The sequence below is a fragment of the Bacillus rossius genome, chromosome 11 (genome assembly GCF_032445375.1).
Source record: "Bacillus rossius redtenbacheri isolate Brsri chromosome 11, Brsri_v3, whole genome shotgun sequence".
Lineage (NCBI taxonomy): Eukaryota > Metazoa > Arthropoda > Insecta > Phasmatodea > Bacillidae > Bacillus > Bacillus rossius.
The window spans coordinates 26,989,537-27,005,985 of record NC_086338.1 but is presented as its reverse complement, the minus strand read 5'-3'; the positions used below and the strand labels follow the sequence as shown (position 1 = coordinate 27,005,985).

General features: G+C 41.1%; 1 protein-coding gene and 1 long non-coding RNA gene across 4 annotated transcripts in view; one reads left to right on the top strand and one right to left on the bottom strand.

The window, feature by feature from the left end:
• The window catches only part of LOC134536722 (proton channel OtopLc-like), a 380,858-nt gene that overhangs the window by 345,169 nt on the left and 19,240 nt on the right, over window positions 1–16,449 (top strand). For all 3 annotated transcript variants that reach the window (XM_063376602.1, XM_063376601.1, XM_063376600.1), the window contains one exon: window positions 2,182–2,336. In XM_063376602.1, the coding sequence (XP_063232672.1) occupies window positions 2,182–2,336 (155 nt within the window). The remainder of the gene's footprint in view (window positions 1–2,181; window positions 2,337–16,449) is intronic.
• Window positions 8,057–13,777, bottom strand: LOC134536719 (uncharacterized). The gene is made up of 2 exons (XR_010075853.1): window positions 13,324–13,777; window positions 8,057–11,084 (listed from the first exon to the last, which is right to left on the bottom strand). It is a non-coding gene; the product is annotated as an uncharacterized LOC134536719 (long non-coding RNA).

Below are 16,449 nucleotides of genomic sequence, written 5' to 3'. Positions count from 1 at the left end.
TCCCTACCACGTTCGTGCAACTTCAGATTTCTCTCAAAAATTGAAATTAAAAAAATCGAAGGGTTAGGTTAGGTTAGGTCAGTCACAATATGCTTGTTTTCATTGGAAACTTCTGATTTAGCGGCTGAAGTGGCGTTAATACCAAAACGCAAAACTTCGGAAATCTTCGGAAATTCTTGCAGGGAACCGAAACTGCGTGAGTTGTAGGCTTCCCTTGCTCACAGCGCCACAATAGTAATAATCATGTTGATATCTCCACCTGGTTTTTGTTTGAGCATAAATCGATGGGTTCCCCCCCCCCCCCCCAGAATTACCCTAGTCAATCATGGTAAAGACGATTTCCGCAATGATTCCATTAAGCACAGAAAAATATGTTTTGTACTTTCACAAAAGATTCCATTTGGAAACCAGATGCCAAGAAATAATAACTCTCTACAACATAATACCTACTATGGTTATTTTTTATTGTTTGTATGAAATCTGAGTACTTTTTTACGAAAAGTACATAATTTTGGTACATTTTGGTACATAATTTCATATTTTTATTGATAGTTCATTGGAGCATATTTTTTTTTAAAAAACATGGAAAATATAATTGAATATTCAATAATTAGAATATATTTTGTTGTATCATGCTTTTTGATGAGCACAGTTAATAGTGGAAATTTATTCAGGGAGTGGTTTACAAAAAATAACTTTATCTATTGGAGGTACTGGGTCAACGTAAAGCATAAATTGTCGGGTAAGAATGCGAATCCAGTGTTACTGCGAACACTATATGGTAGTGACATTGTTTTTTTTCTTTTTAAACGTAAATGTACAAATGTACAACTATGTGTAATATTACTTATACGAAAAATACAGTTAACGATTTCACACGTGCGGATCCGGATATCACGTGGGTGCACACAACACGTTCAGACTCCAAGTATTTAGTGTTTTTGCGTGCGTTTGAATCGAGGCACAGCTGTTTTGGCATACCTCAAGTAAGGCCAAAGTTGTCCAAACTAACGACAAACCAGCCATGGTCGCAGCTATAGGACTTATATTCTGCACATAACTCGTACTTTCAATGCTGCTACGACTGGAGCGACGCGGCGCCGTGGTAACGCCCTGGACTCGTATTCCAAGCTGTCCAAGTTCGCATCCCGATGTGGCCATGCATATTTCCGTTGTTTTTTTTTTTTTGCCTGTTTTATGGAAGTTGACATATTAACTACATCTGGGGCTTGCTCATTATAATTACAGTTATAAACTTAATTATACAAGTCAGCATATAAAGATATTATTTAAGTACTGATTCAGATAGTGTACTAGAATACTCAATTGTAATATAAATGCATGTCTTGTCAGCAACTAAGTAAAATTATTAAACAATTGTTAAAATTTTGAAAACTAATAATTTAATTATTTCAGTAATTTTGTTTGCATCTGAATTATTTGTTACTACTCAGATTATATTGAGCTCTAAAGTAGTCATTTTGATACGTTCAATTTTGGCATTGTAATCATACTATCCTACTAGCCTACCAATACATACAATCAAATATTACAGCAAAAATCTTACAAAAGCTTACAGCAAAAATGCTCACAATAGGCCACGGCGTACACTTCCAACAACGCCACTGGTCCGTGTAGTTGTTGGTTACCATTTCTGATGGCACAATTTCCGAATAGGGTTTAAAACTTAACAACTTAAAAAAGGTTAAGTGAACGTTAGAGATGTGAGGGGCGAAAATTTTTCAAGGAAACAACGTTTTTGTTCAGAAAATTATCTGAAAAAAAATATATATAATTTTTTTGGGTAATTTTTAGGTCTTTTCCATTACCTACATGTATTGCTATAAATAAAAATATGTTGAAATATATATTATAACATAACTTATATTCTTTAGATTGGTTTGTACTATTTAAACAACAATTTTTGTGTTCCCATCGGTTGTCAAAAAGTTTTTTTTTTTCCGCGAATGAGTCATGGGCGTCGCTAGGGGGAAGGGGGGGGCAGTTACCCCCCCCCCCTCCCCTAGAGCCCTAGAGATTAAAAAAAAATGTAGACAAATGCAAAAAAAATACATACTTATCCCAAAACTTGCCTCTCCCCCCCCCCCCCCCCCCCCCCAGGCCATCGGCTGGCCTCGGCTGACGACGCCCTTGGCATGAGTTGTGACGTGGTGTTCGCAGCCTTCGGCCTGGGCACGCTGGTGTTCAACGGCCTGGAGATGGCCATGCACTCCATGATGGAGGGCGACTGCCTCAACGACGTGGTGTTCGTGCACCCGGTGCTGCACGGGCTGTTCACCTTCCTGCAGATGCACTTCCTCTTCGTCAACTCGCAGGTACGAGCCTCCCGGTCCGTCCTGGGCGCTTGCAGTGACCTCCGCGGTCCTGCAGTGCAGGGCCGCAACTAGAGTCTCTGGCACCCGGGGAATGAATGGATTCAAGCGCCCCCCCCCCCCCTCTTTTTTTTGCACATACCACACCAATAAAGCGGGGGGTCCGGGTGCCCTATCATGGAAAAATGTTGCTATTTAAGGATTTTCCATACATGATCCCACTATGTCCATAAAGTAAGTAGTCCGTATAATCACTAGACTTGTTCATTAAATATGTTGAGACGTTATATTGTAAATCAGATCAGACATTCCTGGCATGCAAGTTAAAAAACTTTTTACCAGTTACCAGTTGTAGTAGGAATTACAATGCAAGCGATTTCGGCGCCCCCACAGCTTTGCGCCCGGGGCGTATGCCCCGCTTGCTCCCCCCTAGTTGCGGCCCTGCTGCAGTGGGGTGCTTCTTTCACTGGCTCAGAGTCCTTCAGACGATCTGCGGCCCAATCACTGAAGCAGCGTTCGTACGCGTTGTTTATTTATGTGAATAAATAAACGGTGTTTTGATAACAGTTTTCAGCAACGCAAGGACCGGTAATCATCCACTATTACCGCCACAGGGCCAAACTTAGATCTGAACTACTGAAAACTTTAAATTAAGTTACCGGAATATTTTTGTAGCGTTACAAGAAACTCATTGTCAAGGTTTTGTTTCTAAATTTTGTTTTGTTGGACGAACAAAATTTACGTGGTAACTTCATGTGTATAATCATTTGGAACCCTGAAATATAAGTTTATTTTTCAAATAAACAATTATTTTTTCTATATTTCACAAAAAAAATAGTTCTAAAATCTACAATTAACAAGAATATATTTGCTACATGTTACCAAAAAATATTTTTGTAAACTAACAAAAAATAAATTACAGTGTTACACGCTTTAGGGCCAGACGCTATTAGCTTTGAATATATATACTGTATAGAAGTCGCCAGCCCAGGTTCAAATTTCTAATACGGTTTTGAGGTAGTTGGTTAATTCACCGCCGCAATCGCCACCATCTCTAGGGCATCGACTTGTGGTGGTCCCTAGCGGACAAGTGTCGAACTCTTCAAACACCCCTTCCCTCTCCCGTTGAACGAACTTGAGCTGCAGTGAATGATAGGTTGGGGGGTGCGGGGAAATGACAGCGGGCGACAGTGCTGCGCTCTAACGTGTACATAACAACTAAGACGATACAGGGCGTTACGGCAGCGCACTGCAGCGGTGAAGTTCCCAAGCTGCTCATCATACGCTCCTGAAAAACGTAGAGTAGATCCTATCCACTCGCGACTTCTATTACAGTATATATATTCAAAGCTTGCAGTGACCTCCGCGGTCCTGCAGTGCCCGGGGCGCTTCTTTCGTTGGCTCATAGCGCGACATCGGAGCTGTTCGGATCGTCGGAGCGCGGCCGCGCCTACTTCTGCGCTCCGCACCGCTCTTTCAGCTCGCGCACACGGAAGGTGGCTGGCAGCCGACTCGCGGGTTGAATTTTTTTTTTGAATGAAAACTCGACAAGTCATCTCGAGCCTATACCGCTCGGGTCAGCGGCGAGCCCCTTCGCACCGATTAGCGACACGTTTTCACCAGACCACACGCTCTTAAAGCACTCACATACTGACATTCCAGTAACCTCCCCCCCCCCCTCCCGGCTGGGGAAGGGGCCAGTGGCACGCAGGAGCAGGGAATCCCTGACAACCTACCGCCCGGCGCAGCCCTAGTCTCATACGAGGGAGGTGCCTTTCAGGTCAAGGTACCTGAACACACTGTAACTGACACCACACTTCCCCCCCCCCCCAGGAGCACACGAACATGGACACTTCCATCCAGGGCCGGCGCGACCATACAGGTGAACTAGGCAACCGCCTAGGGCGCCAAGTAGCTGGGGGCGGCGCAGCACGACACATAACAGCTCATATAATATGTTTAACGATTATTGAAACTAGATGAAAATGGATTTTTGTAACAGTTTGGAATGTTTATATTGATATAAGTAATTATTTAAAGTCCACGGTGACCTGTAATAAGAAAAAAAGGTAAAAAAAAAAAAACACAAGCCTGCTTACATTTGATTGTTGACAAAATCTTAGTCTTACGTGATGTATTTTGAGGCAAGGAAAAATTTTTGGGGTGTCCGGACGGGGGGGGGGGGGGGCATTAAGGTTTTTCACCTAGGGCGCCAATTTACCTTGCACCGGCCCTGGTTCCATCTCTGTCCCTCATGCCTGGCTGCATGCCCGAGAGGAGGAGAATGCGCAGGAGCAGCGGGAGGAGGAACAAGACAGATCGACCGAATGGACCACGGACCACGCAGAGGAAGAGGCAGCGGACAACAGCCCCAGCAGTCAGGCCTCTTGAAATCACGGTTTGGAATCGTTTCGCCGCCGCCGTTTCCTCACATGCTCGGCCGGGAGCGTGTGACAGCGATACCAGGAACTTTTACGTTCCCATAACTCGCTGTGTGGTCACCAATATAAATAGTGCGACCCCGTCACTTTGTTCGAATCATCGGAAACGACGGCGGGGCGCGAAGTGTGCGATTTTGAAGATTAAAGGTGGATCACGGGCCAGAAAGAAGTAAAATAGCTGTCGCATGTTGCTTGGCTCTATTTTTAATAGTGTAGATGTCAGGCGGGGGGAGGTCGCCCTTGTTTCGCGATTTTTTTTTTTTTCCTAGCCTAAGTTAATTCTAAGTGTGTAGGGGAGGGTCCAGGTTAGGGGAGGACCTAAGTGTGTCTCAGGCCGAAGCCTATACACTCTACCATGCGGGTTTTTAACCATGCAGGACAAGGGCGCGTGCATCATGTGCTTATTGGGGTTTATTGGCCAGCCATGGCTGCGATTGGCGCCATGACTGACGCCCCATTGGTCGCCTAGCTTAAAAGCTAGCTAAGTGTGGCCCAGGTAAAACCTGCATAGACACAGGGAAAACCCTGGGCCGGTTCATGCGGGGATCAATTAACATGCATTAAGCAAGCAGGTAACTACTGGACAAGAGGAAGAAGGGTCCAGGTAAGAAGAGTTGGAGGGGCTGAAAATCAACCTTGGTGGAGTTGGGTGCTTGGGCCTTACGGCCCGCATTTAAGGTTGGGAGCTCCTGGGTTATTATTAGCCAGGGGCGCATGCGCCCCCAGGGGCGGGCGACTTCACGTCAGCCCAGCCACAGCTGCCCAGGCTGTTTCGCCACGCTGCTCGCGGAGGCAGACAACTCCCGGCCCACGGCACGGCAGCGCCCCCTCTCCAACCACTCTGTCCAATCAGGGCGCAGCCACCGCTTCCGCCCCCCCCCCTCTCCCCGACAGCTGAGGCTGGTAATTCCCGACCAGCCTCTCCGCAGCCAACTTGTGTCTCGCATGCGATCGCTCGCCCCAGGGGGCCGCGCAGATTTCTCTCGTGCGCGGAGGGGTTGCAGATTGCATGCGAACACATGCAAGCCTGCAATTCAATGAAACAGTACCTGGACTCAGTCCCCATTCCCTACTACACCTTCTGTACCTCCTCTGAGCTGCCTCGGAAAGTTGTTGTAAGGATGCCGCGCGCCACTCCTACCGATTCAATCAGAGAAGATCCAGAGGCACGCGGGTACACCATCCTTGGCTTGTACCAGTTCCAGAAAAAAAAATGCGCGGACCCTGCCGATCCCATTACAAGGGCGGATCCAGAATGAAGGTCAGGGGAGGGCCAAATTAAATTTTCTAATACAATATTCGCACATTTAGAACTTAAAAATATTTAGTTGGTTTTATTTCTAGTTTTAAAACGTCCTATTATCTATAGCACTGCAGTAAAATAACACTTGTGTAAGTTTGGAGAAACTATGGTAAGGAATTAGGAGAAAATTATAATATATATTCCGGGTTCAGGGGAGGGCCATGCTGCTATGCCCCCCCCCCCCCCTCTGGATCAGCCAGTGTCCCATTAACACCTGGGAGGAACCTCTTCCTCTTTTCTGCGTCACGGCCGCAAAGAATGACACCCTCCCTCGCCTCACGTCACTGACAACGATGAACATGACCAGAGTTGAAGTGACGCACTACAAGAAACGTGTCGGAGACGTTGCGCAGTGTCAGAACTGCTGGACGTACTTGCACACTCGCAACTTCTGCCGCCTCGCTACCAGATGCAAACACTGCGCCGGGTCCCCAACCTCAGCAAAAATCCGAACTGTGCCAACTGCAAAGGCAAAGGCGTGCACGGGGGAAACTCCGAACTTTGCCCCGAGTACCTGAAGTACGTACAATTCCGCCAGGAACAGGTGTTCTTCGCGCGCAGAAACAGCACCGCCTGTTGCACCACAGCCAACACCAGCTCACTACCCACTGCTGCCAGCCCCCACGAGGCCAGTGGTACCATCATTTTCATTCGCGCAGGCGGCGAACAACACGCAACGAATTATTGTACCTTCACTAGAGACCCGGAAAATTCGCGGGTTCATTTCGTGTTATGCTAAAATTCCAATAACCATACCTAGGGATAGGAAAAATTCGCGGGTTCATTTCGCGATAGGCTAAAATTACAAATAGTTACACCTCAGTGCTGCCTCTGCTATTGGCTCACAACTCACCTGGATGACTCTGGGACGATTAGAAACGCCCGACCAAAGCTTTATCGAATCACAGGCTGCTACGTTGGGACGTCTCACAAGACGGCAGCCAATGGGTGGGTGGCATTTGACCGAGTGTACGTAGAACTATGGAGTTCATCCTGCAGGTCATTGAACCCGCAAATTTTTCCTATCCCTAATTATACCTTAGTGCTGCTTCTGTCATTGGTTCACTGTTAATCTGGAGGACTGAGGGCCAATCAGAGACCCTCACTCATATAAGTGTCGAATCACAGGCCACCCAGTCGAGACGACTCACAAGTCAGCAGCCCATGAACAGTTGGCATTTGCCCGAGTGTATAAAGGACATTGGAGTCTATCCTGGAGATCGTTGAACCCGCGAATTTTCCGGGTCTCTAACCATCACACACACCAGCACCCACTCGCATTGGCCTGGGTTTCAATCCTTTTCCAGCGAGTCTTGTTATATTTTAAGTAGTGAATCTATATTGCGGCAAATTTTAGACTGAATTATGTGTCGTTAAGAGCCATGGCCGTCTATGGTGGAAGGCCGCGGCCTAAGATGTGAGAGGACTTGATGCCTGTCGCTCAGTGGCTGTTCTGTAATTGAAGCTACCATATATCTAAATATGATACAGAGACTATAACAGCTAATGAGCGACAGCCATTAACCCTAGCACACCGCGGCCTTCCAATAAAGATGACCAAGAAAGAGCCCATCGAAAATTAATATTGAAACATGTAATTAATTTGAGTGAAAAATTATTACTTTAGATTTTTTTTCGTTCATGTTACGTAGCGTTTTCTTTCCGTAGGCTAGTCATAGGTTCAGCTACTTAACCAAAATAAGTTTACTCTTGGTTATTGAGCACTATATATATATATATATATATATATATATATATATATATATAATACATATTAAGTTTACATATATTGTCACGATCCACCTTCAGAGGGGGGGGCGAGAATCGTAGCTCTTTACATAGAAACAACTCGCTTGGCATCAACTAGTCTTAACTTCATAAAATACTTTACTGTACCTAGGATCATAGGTTCGTCATCCCGTACAGGATGTCTGGTGAGAGCTGAACTAAGGAGATTTTGCAAAATAACATAATACTTAATTAAAATTATTTTATTCTTAAAGTCAAATACTCAACATCATTTTAAAGAACATTTAAATAGCGGGATTACAATTTAAAACAATAATCTCTTTACTTCCTTAACGATTGAACGACCTTACAAGAGAGAGAATGAGAGAACTTCACTAAACACTTCCCTAGTCCTTCCGAATACCTCAAATCATAATTAATACTTAAAATTAAAACAAAGATAAGTCCATACTCACATTTTCCGAAAAGCCTTTCTTGATCGATTACTTTAAAAAAATAACGTAGGGGCCTCTCCTGCCCTTGAAATCCCGAACGAACATTACATTTTAAAAACTATGACGCGTGACCCCTGACGAGGGCCATAGCCTCCGCCCGAAAGCTTGACGACTACATTATGACCTAACTTAAATTAAACGACTCGTGGCCTCTGGCGTCGACCATAGCTTCCGCCCGAAAGCTTGAATTCCTACATCACGAACGAACTAACAACTCGTGACCACAGGTGAGACGCATAGCCTCCGCCTGAGTGAGCCCCGAGTCACCACTCACTTGCGCTTAAATTCGCGCGCCCTGCCGCGCCTACCATAACAAAAGCTCGTTATTGAAGTCAAATTTACTAAACAACTAACTAGAACATCTGGGAAGACTACCCCCCCTCTACCCCAATGTGCAGGCCACACCGCGCGGCTTGTTACGACAGCGCGCCCCAGTAACTGCGGCCCGTGGCTGCGCCAGCGCGCGGCCAAACAAACAAACAAAATTCTGCAAGCCCGCAGCGCGCCGCGCCGGCCCCGTGCCCCAATTACATGGTCACGCCACTTGCGCTGACGAGTGAACAGAGCAGCCAGCCCAGAGTCCCGTCAGTAAAGTCCCTAAATTTGATTTCAACAACCCTGCAAAATTTCAACCCGCGACATAACCCTCCCCTCACAGAGCTCGAGCCCCATCGAGCTACCTCAAAATTACAAATTGTCTTTTTCCATTAAACCATAACTATAAATTCCTCATTTCACAAAAATAATAATTTTCTTAGTTCCTTGCTGTCTGAACATACATCTAGATTCTGCATAAGATTTATTTTAAAACAACAAGTATTCATAAAATTAAATGTAAAACTTTTATCTGGTTTGTTCTCACAGGAACCTTCAGAGGCTCGAGTTCTCAATTCTAAAAAAATTGTTCTGTTAGTGAAGCTCTCTTTACAAATTAAATTACTGTTCTTAGTTTCTCAGTATTCGTTAAACAATGTGCAAATTCTTGATAATTATTATTATTTTTTTTTTCGGTTTCCGTTTATTACCATACTTCTTTCGTTCTTCAAAAAAAATTAAGTGTCCTTACAGTGTTTCAATTAATTAAACTCTTATCTCGTGAAGGTTGGTGCAACTCCTCGAAGTCAGTGTTGTCGAGAAGAGTAGCTCCCTGGGCTGGCCATCAGCAAACACCACTCAACTCCAACAGCTACTGGACTGGCTTCCAGGGCAGCTCACAACTTCTCCCCACATCTGCTTCGGAGTTGTGCCATCCTCATCACGAACAGATTACAATTCTGAAACATCATCAACAGGCATTACCATCACGCCTGACAAATACAAAACTAACTACTAAACTGCAATCGATGGGCAAGGATGCAAACACACAAAAAAATAAAATTAATTAATTCAACTGCTAACATAAAGTATCCCACCCTTAGCATAATCTAATCAGGCAAATAATTTGATAGGAAAAACTTAAGGAAGGGAAACATGACCTCCAATGATTTTCCCTAACTCTTGAGTCTTGATCTTCTCTATACAGCAAATAGTTCCCACGAAGTAACTGGGTTGAAGGTCAGTTCACATGACCCACCCATAACCTCTTCTACTCTTCTTTTCTTCTGGGGGCAACCACAATGCCCACCAATCTCTCTCCATGGTGCCGAACCAGCTATCCCATGAGAGTAAACAACGTAGTCAATAGAAGCGCAGAGGGGAAACACCAATCTCTGGCTTGTCGAGTCATAAAACTGCTTTATCTTCTTCTTCTTCTGAGTAAAAATATCTGACTAACCTTGCTTCTATTCTTCCAAACAGTAAAAGTTCATCAGGTATCTTCATGAAAGAAACATTCTAACTAATAATTCTTCATTTTTCTTCTTCTTTATTTATGTTAGTTGTAATAGAAGGCCATGTTAGGGAGGTTATAGGGAAAAAGAGTGGCCAATTCCCACCCCATCACCCACCTAGATCATGACTAATTAACTTTTAAACTTTCTATTTCAAACAAATAAAAAAAAAACATTTTTTTTTTATTCAAACTTTTAAACTATAATTACTTTTACTTCATAACCTCAAAAGCTAATCAATAATTCTAAATGAAATTGTGATTTACTGCATCCTTGTTCCATCCGATCTGTTTGTTTATAACCTTTCTTGTAAAGTATAAAATTTTCAAACATTACTAATTCAAAAAAAAAGTAAATTCTGGTGTCCTTCGAGTTACAATTAAATTTACTATTTCTTAGCTTGAAATAATTTAAGTTTTCAGAACTATTTCATTGTCTAATTCACAACACTTAAAAATCAACTCAAAACAACAAATCATCAAAATCAATAAGATCATCTGACCTACCTATCAGTACTGTGAACTTGAACTGTTCGTACACATTTATAATAAGCTATTGTATTTAAATTCCAACCTAAATAAGGTTTTAAAAAAAACTACTAATCCCTCTGTAAATTAAGAAAATTAACTTTAAAAATTAAACTTAAGGTATTAGTTCTTTTTGACAGCTACCACAACTCACTAGTTCCATTACATTACTATAACCTAAAAAGTTCTGTAAATAATGTTTATAACAAAAAAACTCCAGTTACTGTCTTCCATAAAAAAATAAAACTTTACATGACCTTATTAATCTCCACTTGTAAGTCCATGGCTGCCAGCTTTCTCTTCTCTTGTATCTTCAGTCTTGGCTCTTGTTTCAGTGATCTTGTATCTTGTCTCTCGAACTCTTGTCATCTTGTAAACTGGACTGCTGCTCAGCTCATCTTAAGGAATCTGTAACAGTTTCAAAAATACATGTTAATTTAAATTACATAATTCCTGTTCTTTGGTCCTAAAAAAAAATTGTATTATTAGTACACATTACCCTGAAACAACATTATTATTCATTGTTTATTACTTAAAAAAAATGCTTTACCATAAAATCCTTTTTTGTTCTTTTCATTAGGCCTATTTATTTTCCTTCTTCTTAATTAAATTCTGCTTCAAATGTTAATCCTAACTTAAGACCTACCATCTATTTATTATTCATTACCTACATTATTTATGTTACCCTAAAATTCCCATAAGTTTCTAATACTTCCTATCAAAGACATTCTCTCTAAAAAAAAATTTACTTGTGACTCTTAACTTAACAAACTTAAAAAAAACTTTTACACTAGACTTAACTTATTATTCATTCTTAGTTACTAAATTTCTATATGTAAACTTTAGTACTTACAAACAAAAACTGCCTATTTCTCTCTACCTCTTAATCTCTTTCAATTATTACAATAATAATGTTACCTTGCATCTTTAAACTTTCTTCTTTTCAATTAAATTAGACATCTCATAACAATAAAAATTCTGCCTATACTCTTCTTATGGGTGTACAAACCAACAACAAAATTTCAAATTCTCAAGTTTCCTTATATTTAAATTATGCAATGCACATAACCTCTGTGGTGCCTGTACCCTTTTAGGCCTACCACCTTCTCCTCTCACAGCATGACAACTCTTATTCCTCGGGGTCTGTATTCACTGTTACAAATCAAATATCTCAAATAAATTAAAAACAAATTTATTATTTTAAGAAAACAAAAATTTACATTGAATTTACTATGGAGCCTGGAAATCTTAATGTCTCACAGCAGCTAACATGACTAAATCCCATGGAACCCCAGGTTTACATAACCTGTGCCCAAAAATTTAAGCATACCAGGCTTTCTCTGCACTGGTTTTACAGCATCACACACTATTTAGGGCCCCTGATCTGCCATCAGTCCCAAGGAGTTTTCCCACAACCCCTCTCTACACAAGCGCCTACCGCATTCCTCTCAATTGGCTATCGGTTTTACGGCATTCTTTTGGGATCCGACCATCAAGTTAGGGCTAATCGAACACTAAACCTCCATACTTCCAAACTAATGTAAATCAATTAAATTTTCTCTGTAAATTCTAAAAATCAAAAAAAATTATTCCAACATGCCAAAGAAACTTCCAAAAAAAATTCATAATCTTATCTTCAAACCATTAAAATAAAAATAAATAGATTACTCTGTTTTCTCCTTAATAACTGTAAACTGTCAACAAATATCATGTCGTAAATTTTAACTATGCTTACTGACTCTTAATCATAAAATCTCATTTGTCCTAATTAATAAACAACCGATTTCCTTAAAATCTCACTGTATCTCTCACACTCAAACTTCACTGGCTGAATATCTCAATAAATTCAAAAACAATTATCTAAACTCTTAAAGAAACTCCTCCCCAATTATTCAAATTACTTCACCTTATTTTATTTCATTACTTAAAACACCTTACTCAAAAAAAATTAATTAATTATCTAGCTATCTTCCATTATTATTTATTTACCGAACAAAACTTTCTCCTAAATTAATTTAGTAAAATTCAATTTCACATTAGGCAAGTACACTAACTCTCTACAGCAATGTTTCTCATTTCCCTCCTTCCTAACTGAATCCAATCTTACTTAACCTCCAGGGAATTTACCTCACAAAATAACCAAAAATTTCACTGTAGTGCCTATCTGCTATAGGCCCACTACACAGGGGGCTCTAACCCCACCAACAAACTTCATTGAAATGGTACCCTATCCCATACAGGATAGCCACTTCGGTACTACCATGGGGAACTCCTGCCCCAAACTACTCACAACTCTCAGGATTCTCCTGACCCTTAATTCCGTAGTCAGCCCATCTCCTATGGTCTGCGCTACAATTCCCTTTCTTCCCAGGGACACAACGCCTCACCTTAGGGTCCCTCGCCCTAATGAAAACATTAATTTTGTCTCTCTGTTCTTTTGGAGTAAATTCCCTCTACACACAAAATCTAGCCTTCCCAGTTTTCTCAATGCTTATCGATTTTATAGTGTACCTCCTTAATAATGTTTACAAATCCCAAAAAAATATTTTTAAAACCGAGGTAGAATTTAACTAACAAAAACATAAACAACTTACAACGAAACACTTCTAGCCTATACATCATACACTTCTTAAATTAAATTACTTACATACTGAAAGTTCCTCTTCTCCTAAAACACACTTAAATTTAAATTTATTTAACCAATAGTCTATTTTCTTATCGCTAAGTTACCGTACAGCTGATCAAAACAAGGTCACGGCCTGTCCACGTCTCCGTATGAGCCCGTGACGTCACCGAATTCCATCAGGTGCGCCAACCCTCGCTTGCGGTTCCTCCGTTCTCCGCTAGGTCTCAGCACCTCCCCGTCACGTGTTCATTCTGCCACGTCCACTGACGTGTCGTTCTGAAACAACTCTCAACATTTTTCTTATTAAAACAAAACATCACTATAAATTCTATAACTCTCTTTTACATAAACTCTCGTTTTCTCTTTAATTCCTTTCTAACGTTTATCCTTCCCTCGACTGATTTAATTCGTACGTCTCGTCTCCTACGCGCACGAAAACAAAACAAACTTCACTTGAAAATAATTCCTATTTACGACAAAAATTTTTATTTTAAATTATAATTCTCTTAACCTACAATCTTAAATTAACTTCAATTAAATTAAACCACTTGCATTATCTCTAATAAGCATTTAACTTATAACGTATTCTCCTCACGTAATAATCCCCGATATAAATCTACAATAAATTCAACGACTTAAAACAACTTATCACTATAAACTTTATCCTTACAAGTATCCTCAAATAAACATCTGTTACGTCAAAAAAAATCTCAAAGACTTCCTCCACTATAGACTAAAATTCCGTAATCCTCTCCTCAAGTAAACTCTTAATAACCTGCTATCAGAAGCTGAAACTAACTTAATAATAAACATAAAAATCTACCTCTCTCTCTCTCCAGAAATAGAACCTACCCGGCGCCTCCACCATTTCTGTCACGATCCACCTTCAGAGGGGGGGGCGAGAATCGTAGCTCTTTACATAGAAACAACTCGCTTGGCATCAACTAGTCTTAACTTCATAAAATACTTTACTGTACCTAGGATCATAGGTTCGTCATCCCGTACAGGATGTCTGGTGAGAGCTGAACTAAGGAGATTTTGCAAAATAACATAATACTTAATTAAAATTATTTTATTCTTAAAGTCAAATACTCAACATCATTTTAAAGAACATTTAAATAGCGGGATTACAATTTAAAACAATAATCTCTTTACTTCCTTAACGATTGAACGACCTTACAAGAGAGAGAATGAGAGAACTTCACTAAACACTTCCCTAGTCCTTCCGAATACCTCAAATCATAATTAATACTTAAAATTAAAACAAAGATAAGTCCATACTCACATTTTCCGAAAAGCCTTTCTTGATCGATTACTTTAAAAAAATAACGTAGGGGCCTCTCCTGCCCTTGAAATCCCGAACGAACATTACATTTTAAAAACTATGACGCGTGACCCCTGACGAGGGCCATAGCCTCCGCCCGAAAGCTTGACGACTACATTATGACCTAACTTAAATTAAACGACTCGTGGCCTCTGGCGTCGACCATAGCTTCCGCCCGAAAGCTTGAATTCCTACATCACGAACGAACTAACAACTCGTGACCACAGGTGAGACGCATAGCCTCCGCCTGAGTGAGCCCCGAGTCACCACTCACTTGCGCTTAAATTCGCGCGCCCTGCCGCGCCTACCATAACAAAAGCTCGTTATTGAAGTCAAATTTACTAAACAACTAACTAGAACATCTGGGAAGACTACCCCCCCTCTACCCCAATGTGCAGGCCACACCGCGCGGCTTGTTACGACAGCGCGCCCCAGTAACTGCGGCCCGTGGCTGCGCCAGCGCGCGGCCAAACAAACAAACAAAATTCTGCAAGCCCGCAGCGCGCCGCGCCGGCCCCGTGCCCCAATTACATGGTCACGCCACTTGCGCTGACGAGTGAACAGAGCAGCCAGCCCAGAGTCCCGTCAGTAAAGTCCCTAAATTTGATTTCAACAACCCTGCAAAATTTCAACCCGCGACAATATACACAACGTGTATCTAAAACATACGTACAAACTTCAGCAGGCCGTTTCTGGAAAGAATACAAGACGAAAGCTTAATAACCACTTTACTCATAAATCGAGTTACGAAACTCCAAAAATGGAATTTTCCATATCTTGAAATTAACATCATCAGTAAGTAAACTGTGGCATATGATTTTTTAGGAAGGAAACTTTACACCTTGCAAACGTGCTTTGTAATGCCTGTCCCAGTTTTTTATTTATTATTAGCTTATCAGGTGATAAAATTTGCTAAAACAGAAATGCTGTTATATTCATTGAAGGATGTTCATTACTACCCACGTATCTAGTGGTGAAAAATTTGCGTTCTACAAAATCGTCAGACGCAGTGCAAAATATTCAAGAATAGGAAAATTTGATTTTTGGGGTTCAAAACTCTGAATCCATTTACGATAAAAGTATGGTACAACCTCACAACACGATACCCTCCTCCCTTTGCTTTTTCCCCTCCGTCAAACCCATAACACCCATTCTCTTGCCTTTTATGGTAGAGAGCATCCCACTCTTAGATTGCAGTGTGGAAGTAAATGGGCGCATTCTCTCTCTCTCTCTCTCTCTCTCTCTCTCTCTCTCTCTCTCTAACACACGCCGATTGCCGTTAGCGCTGTCCTTGTTTCTTCGTGCGTTGTTGCCAAATCAAACGAAATTAAAATTTTAATTTTTGGACCAAGATTTTTTTCATATTGTATAGCATCGAAATACGCATCAGTAAATGCTTATTTTGAATACATAACAATATTTTAAGTGTCCGAAAAAATTAAAAAACATAACTTATTCACTGCGAACTGTTTTGAAGTATTCCGAGATGTTTCACATCAAAAAAAAAACCTACATGTGTATATCATTCAGATTTTTTTATTAATAAATTAATGCCTTAGGACGCCACCGAACAAATTTTAAGACAAAAACTATACAGGTTTCACTTAAATAATTTTTTTAATATATTGAAATGCATTTTCTCACAAACTGACACATCAAAAGTTTACCAGCGGAAAACTTTTTTTCTATTAAAGATAGATGGGGGACGAAAGCGTGAAAAATGTTCACAATGAATTGAATTAGTTTTTAAAAGCAGATCCATCTCAATTGCTTCTACAGTTTCCGTGGAAATAGCTGTTAAAGATGTGTCTTATCAGTACAAG